Source organism: Xiphophorus maculatus, chromosome 4 (genome assembly GCF_002775205.1).
Source record: "Xiphophorus maculatus strain JP 163 A chromosome 4, X_maculatus-5.0-male, whole genome shotgun sequence".
Taxonomy (NCBI): Eukaryota; Metazoa; Chordata; class Actinopteri; order Cyprinodontiformes; family Poeciliidae; genus Xiphophorus; species Xiphophorus maculatus.
In genome coordinates, this window is record NC_036446.1 from 16569491 (window position 1) to 16590539 (window position 21049).

Sequence of the window (21049 nt, forward strand, 5' to 3'; positions counted from 1 at the left end):
CACCAATCATAGTTACAAAATCAAGATGTCATTATGACCAGATGACGACCCATTTGCATCGTTTGTAGGATGCGTTAATGTCCGCTGGTGTGTTCAGGTGCTCTGGATGAGGATGTGGTGGTGATAGAGGCGTCTCCAGCTCCAGCGAATGCTGTTCCCGCCAGCGAGGAGATCAACGTCACCTCGACGGACAGCGAAGTGGAGATTGTCACCGTTGGAGACGGATTTAGGTAGGTGCTGAAGGGTCAGACGTTTCTGTTTGGTTGTCCTAAAGCACATGTGTCAAATTCGAGGTCCAGGGGCCAAATCTGGCCCGCCAAACCTTTTTATGTGGCCCTCCTGGCTCCTGAGAGCCAACATTAAAAAGAGCTTCAAAAACCACTTTAGTGCTTAAAAATGATTTTATCAAAGCAATTTTATCTGTATCTGCCGAATCACATCAGTGTGAGAGAAGGTTCAATATTATTTAATTTTAATAAGTACTCATCGAATGCAGAGTCAATACCAATCAACATATTGTTAGTGGATATTATTATCAATACATTCTGCCACAACTGGCCTTTTGAAGACATTCTTGAGCTTGCTATTGTCCAAAATGAAAATGAGGTTTGAAAATGAGGTTGACACCCCTGTCCTAAAGCATCAGTAAGCAATTGAATTGTATTAAATATGATTTTTGTCACAATGTTATGAAATGGAAACCTGAGCAGTTATTACAGCTTGGTGGTTGTACTTGGGTTCAAACCCTGCAGCCCCACTTCCTCCAGCTTTACTTGATTATATTACCTTTTAATTAAACATAACAAGGAATCTGAACTCCATCCAGTTTAACAAATGAATTTATTGTTTTATTTGCTTTGGCTAGTTTAGCTCTTGAAGCTTTGCAGATGCACCGTAGCTTTGGAGCTTTAGTGAACATATTTCCCTCTTCCTAATTCCAGTCAGAATCATTTAGCCTGAATCGCTGTCTGGTCTATTTATGAGGTTATTGTTCATCAATAAATGAACAATGACCTTATAACTTCTAGTTTTAGAGGAGTTCTTCTTCTTTATAGGCATGAGGAACCTGTTTTAACTATTGTTTTAAGTCTGAGAATAGAGTATAGAAAAACATTTCTTTCCAGGCTCATTTTCCAAAATACAAACTTCCAGTTATTTCCAATAAGCAACACTTATAAAACAACACCTTATCTGTCTGCTTTGCACATCATATGATGTATTTAATTTAACTACTCATAATAAACATTCATTTTTCTTGGCGAAATGCTTTCCCTGCCCTCCATCTTTGTATACAGCTGTGGATTGTGCCTCTCACAGCCAAATATTTACACAGTAAATCATAGGTGAAGAACGTAGAAATGAAATGTAAATTATTAATGAAAAATAAGAAAACCTTAGTCTGAGAAATTATGTTTTTTTTTTTTTTTTTTTTTTACATATAAATGTTGTCGGAATCTTGTTTTGGTTCAAGAAGCTCAAATAGGTAATAAAACTAAGCAAATAAAAATCCTTTATGATGGTTTGGTTCAGGCTGAAATGGTTTGAGTTGTCTAAACGTATTGAAATCCACTTAACTGAGTTATTTCCATGATCTATCCAAACGTTGCTCTTTATAAATCATTCTTTTATTGAATAATTTAGAGGCTCCTGTTCTTTTCCTAGCTTCAGTTGTGTCCTTTTGGGAAGGTAAAGATTGCACACTGAGCCTCTGAATATTATTTTGTTTTTGCGATGTGTGATAAAAAAACAGGATCCTCTCACTACTTTTTCTGTTTCTATTGTGTTTGTTTGAGTCTGTGTGATTATTTTCTGGTATACACCATTTTTTAAAATGCCATTCTGAAGTTTTATGAACTTGAAAGAAGTTCTGCAGCTTGGCATTTGTGTCTATTAGTTTGCAGAAGTGCCAATTTGAACAAGATGAGGAGGCTAAGTTGAAGGAAAGTCTTATGAGGAAGCTTTATTTTTGAACAACTAGATTGTCAATATTGACCATTTGGGTTATAATTTGTGTTGAAACACAGGATAAAATATTAAAGAAATGAATTTATCGAGAATGAATCTTGGTTGTTAACTTCATTAACATGTTAAAGTGAACAGCTGCTGATGTAACTGTTGCAACACACCACAAATCCATCCCACTGAACCCAGGACTTTCTTGCTGCAAGGCAACGATGCACCACTAAGCAGCCCATCTTTTACTGATCATATACAGCAAACAGAACGTCATTATCCTGAAACATGTCAAATTGTTCTTCTCTTCATTTCCCCCAGCATGTTGAGAGTCATATTTTCCCCCGTTCATGTGTAAATTTCTGTTTCAGTACTTCTTTTAATCTGTGATCCTGCACAAACGTTTTCCTCTGTGGTCACATCTGTCACACGTTTTTTTTTGGCCCCTCACTTCTCTAACCACATCCCTGTTTCCATTTTAGCACCAAGTCACTAAGAATATATGTTTTCGGTTCCTTAAAGTTGCTACCCAGAGCTTGGACGGTCATGATTTGCCTTCTTTCCTGTCACTTTTCAGATCTCCTCTCTCACTAGATAACGTAGCGATGTGTTGAAGTGGGGGATGGGCACTAGTGGAGCAGGAGGGTGGAGAATCAAAGGCCGACAGAATGAGCAATGAAATCTCTGTTCATGCTGACATCGACCCTGTTTGCTAACATGCATTCATCTGCAGTTTTTGTCACTTGTGTCTGTGTTAATTTTGTACTACAGTGTTTTATTCTATGCTGGGATTTCATATCTATATATTAAACAGTAAACTGTTAGAGTTGTGTGACATTTAAAAGAAGAGAATGAAACCTTTTGTTTTTAATAACTAACATCTATTCTTCCCAGGAGTGCTCTCTAGGAGTAATAATTTGAATTATGAATCAGTATTTGTTTATTCATGTAACTACTCTGTAAACTAGTGCAATAGAAGAAGTTTTATTAAGTTGGCTGCATTTTACTTGCAGTTTCCACAGATAATAAATAACAGCAGACATGTTCACTGGTCTCTGCTCAATACAGACTTTGTTTCCAGAAAGTGCAAGAAATCTTTGGTAAAAGAAATCATGATAAGAAAGTCTGCTGTAAAGCTGAGTGCCATAAATTGTTTACCACTCCTCACTCTGCTATTCCTGCCCTCCCTCCCTGTTGAACTCCCAAACTCCCAACCTTAGCTGTCACCAGCATCAGCCCCAGCAGTTTACTCCACATTGCCGCAGTACACGCAGCCCGCCGCTCTCCTCCTGTCCCCGGGGTCCGTGCCTCGTGTCGCTCTGCCTTGGCACCACCTCAGCCCTGCCAAGCCCCCTCCATTCCCATAGTGATCATATTTATAACGTTGTGTTTTCCTCTCTGCTGGCACCCCTCGTCCCCAGAGGTTTCCAGTGGTAAACAGATATTTACAAAATAATCCCAGTTCTGCTTAATTAGCGGCCCTTCCCTAGTGTGAAGCCTTGGCCCCGTGGGGTCAACCCAAAGAGTACAAGGAAGTCCAATTAGACTCCCCACTCATGTCCTCAATCTCTCTCTACATCCCAGCCTCACTGCCGGGTTGTTGGGAGTCTGTTTATTATGTCTGAATTTGCACCCTGGTTATACGTTGGTCATAAGTTATAAGTTGCTTTTGAAAGTGTAAAAGATAATTGAGCTTCCTCTTTGATTGTGTATGTAAAAGGAAATGGATAGCATGAGCAAATGGGAATTCCCCGTATTGCAAACGGCGCGAATAAAAGCATTTCCTGCCTCATGGGTGCAGAATGTAATGAAAGCAAACGTTTAGATTTATGTGAAAAACCATATTATTTAAGTAATTTATATCATTACAAAGTAAATTTACATTACTGTAAGCTAATACAAAAAAAAATACTGTCTGAAATTAATATTTTATATTTTATCTCAGTACACACAGTTCTCATATTTAGTAGCCAGGTCATTTCAAGTTTTTAAAAACAAATTTTATTTTGGATTTGAACTGAAAATAAACTTAATAATCAGCTGCAATCTTCTTGGAATTGGCATTACAAGTTTGCTTTGTACATAAAAAGCGACAATATTTGCAGTAAAGTCAGGCTTTTACTAGCTTCTGAATTTCATTGAGGTCTGACTAGTGGACTCCAGTTTTAATCAGCCCCAGTTTTGCTTTTCATGAACAGAAGAACAGCATAAACTTTGTTTTAACTCATAATAAAAAAAGAAAGTAATAAGCATAGAACATTAAAGGATACAACGTACAAGAAAATTAAATGAAAACTTAAAAAACATCTGTCACTAACCTTTATCTGATTTTTACCAAACAAAACATGTATCGTGTTTTTTGTTTTTGCAGGTTGAAGAATGTGGGAATTATTTTAGTTTTGATGCATTTAATAAACAGAGTAAAAAAAAATATGTAAATGAGTCGATGACCTGCAGATCACTGGTCAAAGTTCACCTGGGAACACAAAACTGTCCAATTTTAACATATTTGAATTTGCTGGGGGAAAAAAAATGTAAAACGGTGACGCACAGTTAGAAGAAGAAGCAAAATTGTGTTATTTTACCACAGATCAGATCTTTGTTCCTTTTAACAACAAACCAAAGCTGAGCAGACCAGCAGCATCAACTAAAGCAAAACCTCTCCTTGGTTTGATCCACTGCTTATAAACTAAAATAATGAAACAGAAATTACGTGAAGATTTCTATTAGCTTTGCTAGCAACGTGGGAGTGAAATAATTTATTATGCATATTAAAGAAATATCCTTGCAGGCTACAAGGCTGTTAACATCTTTACAGCAAACTGCTAAAATAAAATATTAAACATCAAAATTAAGAGTCAAACTGCTCAATCTCCCATCTGTCTGTAAACTGAACAAACAAGAAAAACTATGATTTTAATTCAGATTTCTCATTTGATTAAATCATTCTGTTAAGGTTTTCTCTCCAAGATTAAACTCTTTCTCCGTCGCTGCTGGATATTTTTCAAAAGCGCTTCACTGGCAGCACTAAAGTCCCCTACCTCAACATCTCCATGGCAGCCTGCTGCATGGCACGCCCACACAGCTTCCTGTCTCTCGGGGTCATTCCTCCTCCCTCTGTTCACCTGTCTCTTACCGCACCATGGAGGGAGCTGTGGCTGCTCCCTTGTTTCTCACCCCCGTCTCAGAGGCCGCAGAGAAGAGCAACAGGAGCCTTTGAGAGAGAAAATTAAAAGAAAAAGGAGAACGGGGCGAGAGGAAGAGGAGGCGCAGCGGCTGACATTTGAGGGGCATGCAGGAAAATTAAAGGTGTCTGGGGAATAAAGTAGAGGATTTGATGCAAGTTGAGTTCTTGTGGTTGAGCTATTTATATTAATGTCTTCGATCAATATCAATATTTATTTGATTTTGTCATTTAACCTTTGGATATGATGATTCAAAGGAGTATTCTTTATAAAATCAAGAAGACTATGGACAACACTGACCATCCTCTTCATTAGCCTGTCTTTGGAAAATAGTGTCTTCAGTCAGAGGCTTCTTTAGATTCACTGTAATATAGACTGCTACAAAAGATTTTTCCAGCCATCACCATCTACAATAACTCTTTGAGGAATTTGAGTTAATGAGTTACAACAACATTTAATCTCCCTTTGGGATCAATGAAGTATTTTTGAATTAAATATTTGGGCATTTTTATGCCAACTTGTGCTCCGTCTTGTACACTTGGTTTTTACACTTTTCAGAATAACCACTATTGAATTGCTTCACTTTGCATATTTTCAACTCTTCTATTTTATCGCTGTGTCAGTCAGCTGTCACCAAACTTGAATGTTCTGTTTCAGAAAACCTCAGCATCACTGAGCTTTGAAAATATAACTTCTAGTTCTATACCTTAGTTTTGTCTTGGAGGTAATTTTTCTTTTTTTATGTCTGCTTGCATTAAGGTCACGCTCAGTCGGGGGTCTTAGTAGGATTTGGGGCAGTAGTTGTGCCCAGAATCGCCTCCAGGAGCCGCGTGGACGTCACCGGCTCTCAACAGTCATCCAGCCGCTGCGCCAGAACCCCGGGGAGGTGGTGGATCTCACTGTCGACGAGGATGGTAAGACATCCAACTTCCAGCTCAATGTCTGAACTGAATAAAATGAACAGCGCTAGATTTTTTAAAAATTGATTTAATCTGAAAACCACAAACCTCAATGTATTGTATTTGGCTTTTAACTTGTAGTATTGCCTAACTGTGAAATAGAATTAAAACAATGAGTTGTTTATACTTTTTTTATACCAAAAAAAAAATCTAAAAGTACCCCACAAAGTCACCGAATTTGTACAAAACAGTACGTCCATTTTTAAAGGTTACACATTTTGAATTTTACAATTCACATTTTGCACTTTTTTATGTTTCTGTATTTGGTCACAACTTCTAAAAACAACCCAAGCTCCTAAAAAAAAAACAACTCCTAGTTGTTTTCTGGCAATAAGTTAATTTTTTTGTGTCTCGAAAACAAGTAGTTTCAAAAACTTCCCAAATATTAAGATAGAGTCAGTGGGCACTGTGCTGTTCCCTAGCAACCTTAGCAAAGGCCAGTCCATCACCTAGCAACCAAGCGGAACGCCAGCATGGTTGGTCAGCTGGTTTTACTGCTGCACGCAATGTACAAAGGCTGCTGGAAGAGACAAATGTCCTCTGTTTGCAGACATTTTTATGTGCGAGTGTAAACGTTGAGTTTAGGGGCGTGGCCAACAGCAGCTTATTTTGATTTGAAGTGACAAAAGTCCTTAAAACCAGCTCATCCTGGAAGGAGCTCAAAATAGGCAGAACTGACCAGACTAAAATCTCCTTATTTAAGAATGATTTTGTGCAAAACATTTTATGGACATATTTTTTGATAAATAAGTCTTTGAAAAACTTATCCTAACAAATTCAAGGAAGCATAAAAGGTTACCCTTAAAGTATAGAAAACTATTGATCAAGAAAGTGCTCATTTAAAGATGCATACAAAGTGCAGAATGTATGATGCTTTGACTCATTTATGTCTCTAATGAAATTTGTTTTGGTTACAAACTGTTCAAAACATCCAACTATCTGTTTTTCCTTATTCCTATGGGTTTTATCCTTGAAGTCAAAGCTTTCCTGATGTTATAGCTTTAATTTTACTCACTCAATTTAAAATAGCTTTGAGGAAAATGTGAACTAATGTAGTAGATGTGATAACAAAAACTTGAATTAAAAGACAGAAAAAAAGAGTTTATTAATTGAAGAAGTAAATTGCTATTAGGCATCAGTGAGCACCAACTTGTACATAAGCCAGTAGCCAGTATAGCCTTACCAGTTCTTTAAAAGCACAATTCTCAGCCTGGGACTGAATTCAATCAAAACACTTCGGCAGCAAAGCAATATAACTAAAGTGGACTGCACTGTGTGTGCTTCTCTGTAAACGCTCCTCAGTTGTAGAAACAAACCTTATTATCCTCTCAGTATTTGCAGCCTATCTGCTTTTCATATTCACAAATTAATTTTTCCCTGCCTCTGAGAAATGCAAACACTGGGAGGCCTTTCGCTTTGGTCTGCATCACTGCCCTGTGTGGATCACCAACGTTAAGTTTTAAAGTGGTCCACTTTATTCCTTTAAATAAAGGAATAAAAAAAGAAACTTATTTCTTTTTTTTGTTTTCTTGAACATAAACGTGACAAGCCTTTGTCATAATTAAAGAAAAAGCAAACATAAATAAGCATTGTACTAATTGTGAGACATTCATTCAGCTTGCTGGTCGTTTTTTTGTCTTAATTTACGGCTGTTTCTCTTCACTAATGGTTTATAAAAATTATTGACAGCTACATTAGCTGTAAACAAACTGTCTTTTTTATTTGATCAGACTCTGGAATCACTGTGCATTAATTATTGTCATTAATATCTTCTCTAACTATCTCAATTTTTAATTATTTTTTTCCTCTGCAGATCTCTCAGTCATACCAACAACCTCCGGCAGCATTCACACTCAGACAGTAAGGTCGTCCTCTTCATCGTCATCCTCCCATCACGCCTCTGCCTCTGAGCTCAATGATGCCCCGGGCCCTTCCACCAGCTGCGCAGGTTCAATGCCTGAAAGTGTGCACACACACAGAGCCAGTGGTTCTGCTCGCACAGCTGCAGAAGGTACGGTGACATGAGGACAGTGAAACCAACTATTGTTGACAGATCAGCCGTGATGTTCTGTCAGTCGGGTTTATGTTTACAGAATGGCCACATATCCTTAAAAAGTCCTTAAATTAATTTAAAAAAAAAAAAAAAAAAAAGGTAAGTTGGCCTTAAAGGTGCAGTCTTTTTTTCTTGTACGACTTTTCTGTCAGGCAGATGTTTGAATCGCATTTGAGACGTTTCTTCATTTTATTCTGTGACTGAATGCTGTTGTAACTCGCTGCTAATGTACCCTTGCTAACTAGTAAAAGGTACAGTATATTAGCAGCTATATATGGAGTGAAAACGGAGGAAGGAGAAAAACTAGGTAGCTAGCTACAATTGGAAGGAGAAAAACTAGGTATGTTGCTGGGCTAAAAACTAGTTTGCTAGCTAGTTTTTAGCTAGCGAGCTAGCGAGCTCCTACCAGCTAAAAACTAGCTTGCGAGCTAGTTTTTAGCTGGTAGGAGAAATGGAAGGAGAAAAACTAGCTGGTAGCTAGCTAAACCTAACTAGCTAAGTAGCTAGCTAAACATAGAAGGAAGAGAAAAGCTAGCTAGGTAGCTAGCTTAAGAAAAACAAGTTAGCCTCCTGTACTAGTAGCCACCCTGTGCTGGAGTTAGCGAGCTAGCTAGCAAGCAGGCTTTTTTGTACCTCTGTTGGATTAAGTAGTGCAAATTTATGACCAGGTGGCTGGACGGCATTGGTCTTTGCTATCGGATCACGTCTCTTGCCGACACATACAATGAAATCTATGCAAAAAAAGCTTAGCACTACAAGGGATCAGACTGTTTCTTTTGTACATTTCTGATGTGATACAGATCTTAAATTTCAGTAATAATGGTCTTAAAAAGGCTGAAAGAAGTCTAAAATTTGAGTTGGAGAAACCTGATAAAACCCTTGTTTTTTATCTAATCTGCGTTGAAATAATCTATCTTGTGATTTATTTTTTTCCTGTTCAGATGACAACAGACCAGGCTTGTCTGGTACAGGAGGAGAAAACTCAGGCACAGCCATGCCCAGACTCCCCTCCTGCTGTCAGCAGCACTCTCCGTGCAGCGGCCCCTCTCCTGGTCACATGTCCCTCAGCCACTCCCATTCTAGCTGCTTGCAAGCGTCCTCCTCTCAGCAGACCACCGGCTCTCAGCACAGCCACAGCAACACTCACCACTTTGTCCACCATATCCATCACCCTGCACCACAGCCCCCGGGAACCTTACCCTTTCAAGAGCCAAGCTGTCCTGTGGAACGCCCCAGTGCTCTGCCTGCCCCCTGTGCTGGAGTTAGCAACAGCAGCAGCAGCAATGCATCCCACTACCATGACCAGGTATAAAGGAGCTGAAGCTGCAAAAATACTAAACCTTATCTTGTATTTTTAGGCTAGTTTCTACTGCAAATATCTTAGTGCATTCAAAATAAGACAAAGGTAACTTTTCAGCACAATGTAGGAGCTTGTAAATAATTCCTTTACACTGATGAAAATGTACTATTTATAAGTGAAATAATCTGCCAATGTATTGACCCAATACATTGGGGAAAATGTATTTTTTCACTGACAGATTACTGTATTTGCTGAAAAGTTGCTTGTAGGGTAGTTTTGACTTATTTCAAGCATACTAAGGCATTTACACTAGAAACTAGACCAAAAATACTTGGGGAGATTTTGTGTTTTTTGCAGTGTGTTACCACCAAATGCACACATTTCAGCAACAAGGCAGTTCAAAGTGCCTTATTTGTTATATATTTTTTTTATTATTATAGCTGTATAAACTTAAAAGTGCTTCTTCATATTTCTACTATGTATAAACAACAAATCAGATCTGCAGGATGTGTGAAATTCTACATATATTTTCTTTTATATTAGTAAGAAAAACTACAACTTGTTTAGCAGATTGAAATAGACTGATGCCATTCAGTTCTTGCATCCTCAGTGTTTCTGTTTCCCTCCCACAGCAAACCCTGCCAGTGGACCTGAGCAACAGCAGCGTTCGAGGCGGTGGCACCGGGGGTGGTAGTTTCCATGGCAGCACGTCAGCCTTTGACCCTTGCTGCCCGGGCTCCTCCTCACGGGCCCCTGCTTATGTTTCACATGCCACCCCAGGGCCCAGTCAGCCAGCTGTGGTGGACTCATTCAGCTCCTCCATGGTGGCTCAGCCACAAACACAACCTCAGCCCTGCAGACATTACATGCACCCATCTTGTGAGTACAAGAAACCGGCAGCAAGAGTTGCTGATTCCCATAATAATTCAACATAGAGAATAAAGCTGTGTGACGAGGAAGAGTTGTTGACTGTGGGTGACACTGAACTGAAAATTTGAAATACCACTAGCTATTAAAACGCATTATTAACAGTACTTAAACACTAACCATAATCTCTTAAAAAAGGCTAGCATAAAAAATTTTTTTGCTCTTCAGTTGTTTTGTCTTTTGGTCCAAAGTGACCAAAATATTTTGATAATTTATCTGTGACTTGTAATTTTATTTGCTGAAGTTGTTAGCGGGTAGACTGGTAGAGACAGGCAGTGGTTATGAAGTTCTGGTTTATAAAAATACCACATAACAAAAACAGTGACACTTTATTTGAAGGGGTGTGCATAAGGCTGACATGACACTGTCACAAACATGACATAACACCTGTTTGTCATGTTGCGTACAGCAGTAAAACCAAACATTCACGAAGTAGTCTTTGTGAATGTTTGACTGTTATCAAGTGTCATTCTGTATATTATGACACTTATAATGCAAAGTTGACATTTATAATGGACTTTTAATGCAAGTTTTAATGCATCGTTGTGTTAAAGTGTCATTATTTGCCGTATAATGCAAAGTTGACACTTTTAATGCAAGTTTTAATACAACTTTACATTAAAAGTGTCATTATTTATTGAATGCCAGTCTTATGCACACCCATTCAAATAAAGTGTTACCAAATGAATAAACAATGCTCAGCCTGGTGGGGGGACAAGTAAAGCCTAGTGGCCTGCCAGGCTTAAAATACACTGGGGGAAACCGAGTGATAACAATAACTGCTACAATACAGAGTCAAAATAATGAGAAGTAACAAAACGTTCTGAAGGTAAAGGTAATTTTATTTATATAGCACATTTTCAGCAAAAAGGCAATACAAAGTGCTTTACAGGAATTAAAAGGAAATACAAACAAAATAACAAACCAAAGGAACGAGCAAAAGAAGAAAAAGCTAATTATGTTGATCCAAAATAAATAAACTAGATACTCCTATTCAGAGTTGGTAGATAAGTAAGTATCCTCTGGTCTTATTCCTTTTCTGGTTTGAATAGAATAGGAGTCTAAAAAGTAGTTGCTAAGGTAGTTTTTCTGGGCTCCAAGTTCTAATCCTTGTTCTGGGTTGCTAAATAAGAGTAAGTAATACAAACTAGAATTGATCTGTGCTCCTGTTATTATGAATCAGAGGCAACTCTAAAGAGATGGATTTTTTGTTTGATTTAAAGGAACTCAATACTTCATAATATTTCTGGAGGTTTGTTATAGATTATAGGAGCATAAAAACTCAATGTTTGGTTCTGGTTACCGCAAAATAATTTCCGTTCTTTTTGTGAGATTCAAACCAGTTGAGAAATTGACCTGAAAGTCCTACCCGACTCTCCATTTGTTTCAATAATATGTCATGGATAACAGTGTAAAAATCTGGCATGGAAGTCCAACAGAACCAGCACTGTGGTTCTTCCACAGTCTGTGTTTATGTGGATGTCATTCTGTCCATCAGTACATCCTTTTGTTTATTGATGTGTCCATCTCCCCATGTCCCTGCAGCTTTTGGATTTTGCAGATCCTAAACTTGAAGTCTGCAAAGTTTATTCATACTTTTAAATATTTTTTAAAAAGACTGGAAATAAGTAAAACATTTTTTGTTTTGTTTTTGGTTTGGAAATATAATTCAAGTTATATGAACAACTTTTTGTGATCTCTTGAAAAAGAGGCAATTGGAAACGCCTCATTTGTAATTTCATATCTTAAATGGAGCAAAAGCCTAATTTCTAAGCACAGTCTCTGTATTTTACTGTTAGTTTGGTATGAATAGATTTACTGACTCTTTCCCTGTTTTGTTCCCTGTTTCCAGATGGCTCTCTAACGCGATCCCTGCATCATCAGCCCTCCTCCGCCTGCCCTCACTCCCACGGGAACCCCCAACTCACACCGCAGCCTCCTCCACAAGGCGAATTCCTCATTCCTCACTCCTTTCATACACCACTGCCATCCCACCCTGCAGGTCACTCGGTTCCTCCTGCGCCTCCACCTCCCCTCTCCGCCCACCACCTCCCCAGTTCAACCGTGCCGCTGGCCCAGCACCTTCCACCGGACCACCAGACGCTGCAGCACCACATGCCACCTCTGGGGCCTTCGGTGCAGAGGATGCATCAGCACGAGATGCTGCAGAGGATGGAGGTCCAGAGGCGGAGGATGATGCAGCACCCCACGTGAGTATTGGCGCCACGGATTCGTAAAAGTTGCAGACATTTATTGGTGAAACGCGTGTATTTTATTTTTCTTTCCAGGCGGGCGCATGAGCGGCCACCTCCGCACCCCCACAGGATGCACCCCAACTACGGCCATGGACACCACATCCATGTGCCACAGACCATGTCTTCCCATCCTCGCCAGCCTGAGCAGAGAACGACATGGTGGGTTCATGGTTTCGTCTTTTAATCGATGATGTTTGTGTTTCTGAAATGTCTGGATTTCTACCTACAGCATTGATGTAATAATGACTCTGTCCTGTTGAACAGGGAGCTTGGCATCGAGGCTGGTGTGCCAGTGGCTTCATACACTTCAGGGCACCTGCACTCTCACCTGCCCCACTACCATACTCCCCCGAGACTGCATCACTTCCCCATCTCCTTAATGGTAGAAGAGACCTTTGCAACTATTAGCATAGAAGATAACAAACACATTTCATACAAAGTCTGTGTTGGATTAGTTCCGACGAGCCTTATTTCTAGCATTAGTTACCTCAGAAACAGTTTCTCAGACCTCATGAATTATGCATTTGCAATTAATTCGAGCTCATAAAGCATTTTAAGTCTGCGCTCAACAAAACCAAAAAAGGGCCCTTGACCTCCATGTAAAACATGTTTAATTTGCAGTTTTGCTTTATAATTTCATATACACACATCTGTTGCCTTCGTTGTTAAACGGTAGGCCGGTCACAATAAGAAATTTTGCTGGACGATAAATTGTCCCAGAAATTATTGTGATAAACGATAATATTGTTTTGAGACCATTTTCAAGTAATGGTAATGACATAATAATGCAGTAACACATTCTCAAAAATCAACAAACATTAAATTCCAATAAATATTTAACTTTGGAAGTGTAAGACATTTTAAATATACAAAATAAATAGAACAGAAACAACAAATATAATTAATTATGAATTCTCTGTAAACAAAGGTTAAGTTGAGACTAAAGCACCAGTTTTTGGTAGACAGAGATAAGTTGTTGGTCTGTAATGTTTGTTCTGTGTTCACTAATAGGTTAATTTAAAAAAAAAAGTGAAAAAGGAGAAAATTATAAATAATGTAAATGGAAATTATTGATTTTGTTTTAATTTATCATGCAATAAATTAATTTTGTATTACTGAAATACGTTCAGAAAACATTTTAGTTAATTTTTAAAATTACATGCATTTGTCTAATACCTAGTTTAGGTATTACACAAACTAAGTGTAATACTTAATGTATTAAATTAATGTAAAATTTAAGTTAATGTATAAATAAAATTTTCAACATCAGATATTTGGAAATGTTTGTTAAAAAGTTCAACGTCTCTTTTTAAGCTACACGCAATATTTTTGCTCCGCTTTAAGTGCTTTTCAGGGACTTGTTATAATGTTTTATATATGCTGTCTTTGTTTCCTGCAGCACACTACTGGCATTTCTGAAGTGACCTACCCGCACATTAGGTACATCTCATCGAGAATGACTGGCTTTGGAAGAACCTACGAGGTGAGAACTGCACCTGTCTGCTGCTAAATCAGCTTTTCCTAAAGCTGAAGATAAAGAATCCAACTCTGCTACAAGCACACACACACGCGCCCACACACACACACACACCGCATTCAGTCCCATCAACTCTAATTTTAGCTAGTTTTATCCAGTCACTAAATACAAGCAAATTGGATGCTCAATACTTGGTAGCTTGCTGTGATCTGAGTCCTGTTTTTTCATGTACTTGTGAAACTTTGTCACCAGAAGTAAGGTTTAGACTTTCCATTTTGTGATGCAGACTCAGTTTGGTGTCACAAACTCGAAAGACTGATTCCAGGGTGACAAAACAGTTGATGGTGGCGCTGGGTGTGTCCGTTTTTACCATTCTTTTAAAACGTGACTCAGCTACAGATGATGATGAAGATGATGATGATGAGGAGGCCAATGAGGCGAGTTTATCAGCTTTTTCAGTCTCTGACGAGAAATTGGGTCACAACTGTGTGTCTAAACTTTTGGTCTGTAGTGTATAATACGAGAACATTATTTATTAATATTAGGAGCATAGGTCATGTCCCACCATGTGTGAAAATGACAAAGTAAAAAAAAAAAGACAATCATTTGGAGTTAACATTTGAAACACTTTGTGGCGCAGTTCGTAGCACTGTTGCCCTGCAGCAAGAAGGTCCTGGGTTCGATTCCTGGCCCGGGGTCTTTCTGCATGGAGTTTGCATGTTCTCCCTGTGCATGCGTGGGTTCTCTCCAGGTACTCCGGCTTCCTCCCACAGTCCAAAAACATGACTGTCAGGTCAATTGGTTTCTCTAAATTCTCCCTAGGTGTGAGTGCGTGTGCATGGTTGTTTGTCCTGTATGTCCCTGTGTTGCCCTGCGACAGACTGGCGACCTGTCCAGGGTGAACCCCACTTCTCGCCCGGAACGTAGCTGGAGATAGGCACCGGCAACCCTCCCGACCCCATTAGGGTCAAAGGGTGAACAGAAAATGGATGGATGGATTTGAAACATTTGTTTTTAGCATCTTTAATTAGCATTTTGTCCTACTAAAATAATTGTCTTCAATCCTAGACGATGCAGATCCTTAACTTTGAGATTTCACAATCCACGACAGACGGCGATTGAAACCATAAATTTATAAAAAAAGAGGAACTGTGTTTTTTTTCTCGCTATTCTTCCTCCCTGTTATCTCAGACCCACAATAAACCGGAGCTGTGCCTCAACATGGGAAGGAAAATAGTTTCCTTTGAAATGGCTTCTTATATCTTCCTCTATGCGACTCAATTTTGTAACACTTCACCGAAACTTTAAATGGCAAAAGTGTTTACAGTGTTATTGTCAGGGTGACGCCTAGTTATCATTAGAGGGAAGAAAATGTAGATTTTTCAACAATCAGCAAACTTGGTGGAGCCAATTGAGGTGAAGGTCAGATTACCAGCGTTATTTTATTTTTTTAATTTTTTGGTGTCTTTACCTTATTGTACTTTTCTTGTACTTATTGTTAAAAAAATCACTCCATATCTTAGAAAATATTTACTATTTTATTAAATAGTAAATCTCTTATTTAAAAGATTTAATAAGAGATCAAGATTGAAAAGGAAAAACATTGAATAAAGAATGTATAATTGATATACAAACTTAATCTTGGCCCATTCTAATATATTTTAAGTGAGATGTGACATTAAAAGCTTCATAAGCAGTTTTATCTCTGCATGTTGCAGAATCAAATAATGATGGGACACAAAAGACCTGTCATTAAAAAAAACATTAAAAACCTAAACGAATCGGGCAAATTGCAAATCTAATGCAAATGACTCCAAAACCTGTATTTCTGTTCAGTTTTTTTTTTTAAAGTACACAGTTAGTGTGCGTGTTTTTTTCTCTTATGCTATAGAATTACTTGAACTGGTGAGCTAAAGCTGTCATTTCTGAGGCTAGCTTTTCTTCTGTGTCTAAACTTTATAATCTTTATTTAACATTTATAGAATATCTCAGAATATTTCATTGGTGTTCGAGCTTTTTAGGTATCAGCTTACATCTTTGCAGTAAGTAGCCAAAGGGTTTAAATATCTGTAAAACGACTCGACGTAATATTAAGCTGCAGGAGTCAAATTTATGTACAGAGCACATTTAAAAAGTGATGCACAGTTAATTAATCAACAAGATGCAAACATTTTTTTTATTTATTTAGTTGTTTTTGAATATGTAGTAATTTGTACGGAGAAGGTAAAATAAAATTACACATACTTACATGTACATGTATTCAGCTCTCAAGTTTTTACATATATTCAAGGGGTGAATAAGTATATTCTAACCATATAATTACTTTATTCCTCTTCCAGTGTTATGACAAAAGTCTTTTGCAACTTGTGACTCATGTAGCTCTCTGAGAATATTATTCACATATTTATCATTTATATTTTCACATATAGCAGCTGTACATTTAATTCTGAACAATGATAGCATGACAAAATTTAAGAAAAGCAATGTAAAATGAGAAACTTTAGTTCTTTCAATGTGATCACCATTATATTCACCTGCTTTTCATACATAGATTACAAACCAATCAATCATCCAGTTTTATTGTGTTGAGCATTTTTCATACACAGCACATCTAAAGCATTTAGATCAGAGAAAACAAGAAAAAGTAACAGAAAGCAACAACAAATAAAAGGCAATACATATGGGAATTTAAACTGAAATTTTGGATTTAGTTTGAAAATTTACACAAAGTACAATTATTGTGAGAAAACACATATTGTAAAAAAATATTTAAAATCAACTTGAACTTACTCTAAAGCAAAAACCCTGAGTACAATGAACCTAGGCTGAGGTTTAAATCTAAAAAATATAATTTTTTATTTTAAAATTTTTAAAGTTGAATCCTTTAAAAGCTACCGAGAAGACACTTTGTCATTATTTGTGCTACCTGGCTGAGCAAACACGGCCATTCAGGCTCTCAGTGATGTTGTTGAAGGAGAAGCTGAGAACCGTTTGTCTCCATCAGGACCTGCTGCATTTAGAGGAACGACTTGGGACTGTGAATCGAGGAGCCTCTCAGGGAACCATAGAGAGGTGCACCTACCCACACAAGTACAAGAAGGTAAAACCTGCTCAGAGTGTTTCATTCTGTCTCACAATTTCTCAACATGTTGGACATACCGTGTGCATGTCTGCTGCAGTGCGTTCTGGGACAGAGTGCGCAGTGGTCTTTTGTGCTCTGATGTTTTAGAAAACACTGTAGTGTCTTTTACCAGAGATTGCAGCCGTGAAGATAATGTTTGGGGCGGGGGGAAGATTCCTTAGAGGTTTTCAAATGTACCTAAACAAGCAATCTAACACCCTGCCACCCAATACAGAAGGTGTTGGAGAGAGACATTGACCAACAGTTAACCCCTGAAGCTTGGGCATCTATTGGGAAAAATATGCACGCAACCCCAGAATCGGTGAGAATCAAAACGAACAAATCAATTTGGAAACATGTCTCTGCTCACATGTACGTTAGATTTTATTGTTATCCTTGGGGGCTGGGAAATTCGGCTGATATCTTTTTTTTTTTTTTTATTAATTTTTTAAATTACTATTATTATTATTATTTGGATTACTTTGATTTGTTTAGCATTGAGACTAGAGATAGAAAGTTTTCTTTTCTGTTTCAGGACCAAATGACCATTCTCTCTGTTCCCAAATTTCAAGTTTGTTTTGTTGAAACAAGAAAAAAAACAAAAGTTACTGTTATGGGGCTTAAGCCATTTGTTTTTGATGTCATGCTAGGAGTTTAGTTGAGCAGTTTGAGTGATTTCATTGAGAGAATTTGCTTTTAAAATTCATGTCTCCAAATGTTTCTCCCCGGCAGAGAAAGCTGCACGGCAAGCAAGACGAAGATGAGGGGGCTGATGAAGACACGGAGGAGAAGTGCACCATCTGCCTGTCGATACTGGAGGAGGGGGAGGATGTCAGGTAAAGCTCTCCCCTCTCCCGGGAGTTCGTCTTGCCTTTTTCTCACAGCATTAAATGTGTTCAATTATCCGTTCAGAGGGGCGTGTCTGTGAGCCCGCAAACACAGGTGGGGAGACAGGTGCAGCCGTTCCAGTTTCCTGCCGTCCAGCGGGATTTTCATTTTTCTCTAAAAACTACCCAAAGGAGTTCTGGTAATCAGCAGAAAAGTCCCAGAGTGCCTTAAAATTACCGGCCTCATGGAGCTGCTTTTTGGCACAGGCTCAGGTTTTCCCGGAGGAGGCGCTGCCCCCTGTTGGCAGAAAGGCTGATGTGTCTAAATTTGAGGTTGTGTACGGTTTACCTTTTGTTTTTCCTAGTTTATTCCCGATTCCTGCTGCTCAGACAGAATCTTAATTACACCAAGTGCGAATTACACCAGGGTGCTTGAAATTCTTTAAAATATTTGAATTTCAATTTGGTTTTTTCAATGCTTGGAAAATGCTTCATACCTTTATAAAGTCTGTGGAAGTGCTTGCTACTAAAACTGCACAGTCTTGTAGTAAAGTACAATGTAAATTTGGAAAACGTTATTTACAGTTGGGTCCAGATATTTTCATACACTTAATAGAAAGACACATTTATTTTCTGTCTGTCTGAAGTTAAATCAGACTAAACTTTTCTTGTTTTAGGTCACTTAGAATCACAAATGAGAATGTTTTTTATTTTATTTTTGAATATTTATTATTCCTAATATCTCAGTGATTCATTGATTTGAGTAATTAAAATAAAGTTTGGCTTTTATTTTAAAGAAATTGGCAGACTTTCAAAATTTAAATTAGTGTTTTACTCTCGGACCAGTCAGGTGTGTGTGAGTGACATTTCAAAACATCAAATTTTTGCTGTGGAATGTAGAATACTATCACAAGATGCAGAATATTAATAACAGTATTAAATTATGTAATATAATAGTGAATTTAAACTGTCTTCTTCTGTTTATTTGTATTGTTTTTATATCCAAAGCTTGGTGCTGAAAGTTTGAAAACTTAAATTGAAAAGTGTACGAACCCTGTTACATGCCGCTGCTTTGTAAAGTGTAATTTGTTTGCAAAACCAACCTATAAGTACATTTAAATTTCTTCGCTTTATGATATTTGAACCGTTTTAAACACTGTTGTTTTCTAGACACCTGGATACCAGCAGCATAAGCTGTTCGGTTGCATCTGAATGGTTTCGTCTCAGGGTTGTTCTTATATTGAGAATTTCATTTTGCAAAATTGATTGAGTCATTTGATCTGATGAAATGATCTCCTTTCTCGCCATATTAGAGAAAGTTTGCTTTCTGCAGTGACTGTTCCAGGAGACGTGGTCAGATCTCGAAGCTCTAAAAGTGATCTCCGTGTGTTTTCCCCTGCAGGCGCCTGCCGTGCATGCACCTCTTCCACCAGCTGTGTGTGGATCAGTGGCTCCTCACCAATAAGAAGTGCCCCATCTGCAGAGTGGACATTGAGGCGCAGCTGTCTGCCGAGAGTTGATGCTGTTTTCCCAACAACACTTTTGTTTGTTCGGAGTTTATTTTCAGATCATATTAACTTTCTCTTCAGTACTGCAGTCAACCAAAGATGGCACGAATTACCTGCGCAGCTCTACTACGAGGAAAAATAAAAAATAAAACAAAAAAGCATCGAGCCTAGAGTGCCAGCTCTCACATAGTAAAACAACAACTAGATTTCTCCATTACGGATTTAAGATTTTATTGTATTTATGAAGCTTTTATGTAGCTTTTGATTGTTTCCTCAAGTGTCATTTTCGTTTTGTTTCTCTGCATGTTTCCTTGCAATGCATTTCTTTGCACATATAACGTGGGCTTAACACAGCCCGCCGAGTTGCAGGTGAGGGGAACTGCTCTAGTAAAGATGCATTTCTGTAAACCTAATGCCTTGCTTTACTAGAATAGAATGTCAACCTTCAGTTTAAACAAAACACACAAAAAAAAACATTGCAGGATTCATTTTACCAGTCATTGTATTGATTAGTTTATGTTTAGCAGATGTGGATTGTTAGTGAAAGATGTTCTTTTTTTTGTTTTTGTTTTTTCTTCCAAGTAAATCAAGACATTCCTAACTAAGGAAATATGTTAACAAATCAGCTGCTGTATTAGTGCACACCCAGTATTTCTAGAGTGGAAATCAGCTCCATGGTTCACCTCACTCCCAGAATATGCACATGCTTTGCTACGACTACACCACCCTCCTGCACCTTCATTGGGCGACAGCACCCTCATCACCATCCCCATGTATTTTAGGGAGCAAAAAAAAAAGAATGTCACACCCCCTCTCTTGACTGTTGTGTCCAAACTGAGCGATTGTCGGGAACTGCTGTGAATCTTTTCTCATTTTTTATTCCGTCGGGGTTCTTCCCGCAGACAGACGTGCGAAGCCTAACTAAGGGTTTTTGTGAGATGATCTCAGGCCTGTGAGTGTTGAAGAGTTTTGAAAACTGGTGATCATGCTGTTCAATTGATACTGGCAGTGGCGTTGACTTTTTAATCTCGTGTGGGTGTGTGTGTGTGTTCAGAGGGGAAAAACACAGCTCAAGTTGAGATTTACTGTTTGTTCTCACACTTCTAACTGATTTCGCCACCATCCCTTTCTGTCTCTCTCTGTAGTTGAGCAGCAGCGTCCATCTTGGATGCTGTGGAAAGAAAAGAAAAACACTAATACTGTTGACTAACTCACTCGCATAGACTTGCACAAGAGAGAAAACGGTAGATTAGTAGTGAATATGACGCTGAGGCCATGTGATGATCATGAGGGGTGAAAAAAAGGAAAAAATATATTTGAGCTGAGTGTTGAAATGCAGTACTTAAAGCAGGTATCCATGCATTCATTGACTTAAAGGCACCAGGATCATATTATGTGGGATTTATATTAGTTTTGAAAAATAATATTAATAAACTTGGATAACTCTTGTTGAGTCCTTTGATTGATGTTTATTTGAATGAATG

General features: G+C 38.2%; 1 protein-coding gene across 2 annotated transcripts in view; it reads left to right on the forward strand.

The window, feature by feature from the left end:
- Positions 1 to 21018, forward strand: part of rnf111 (ring finger protein 111) — a 31880-nt gene extending 10862 nt beyond the window's left edge. Inside the window, exons 3-15 of one of the 2 annotated variants that reach the window (XM_023332298.1) lie at positions 98 to 230; positions 5898 to 6052; positions 7911 to 8108; positions 9092 to 9456; positions 10083 to 10329; positions 12230 to 12587; positions 12666 to 12791; positions 12897 to 13014; positions 14032 to 14115; positions 17114 to 17209; positions 17466 to 17552; positions 17963 to 18066; positions 19460 to 21018. In XM_023332298.1, coding sequence (XP_023188066.1) covers positions 98 to 230; positions 5898 to 6052; positions 7911 to 8108; positions 9092 to 9456; positions 10083 to 10329; positions 12230 to 12587; positions 12666 to 12791; positions 12897 to 13014; positions 14032 to 14115; positions 17114 to 17209; positions 17466 to 17552; positions 17963 to 18066; positions 19460 to 19577 — 2189 coding nt within the window. In that variant the 3' untranslated portion in view covers positions 19578 to 21018. The remainder of the gene's footprint in view (positions 1 to 97; positions 231 to 5897; positions 6053 to 7910; positions 8109 to 9091; positions 9457 to 10082; positions 10330 to 12229; positions 12588 to 12665; positions 12792 to 12896; positions 13015 to 14031; positions 14116 to 17113; positions 17210 to 17465; positions 17553 to 17962; positions 18067 to 19459) is intronic. The other variant, XM_023332299.1, reaches the window with a different exon arrangement.
- The last annotated feature ends 31 nt before the right edge of the window (positions 21019 to 21049 follow it).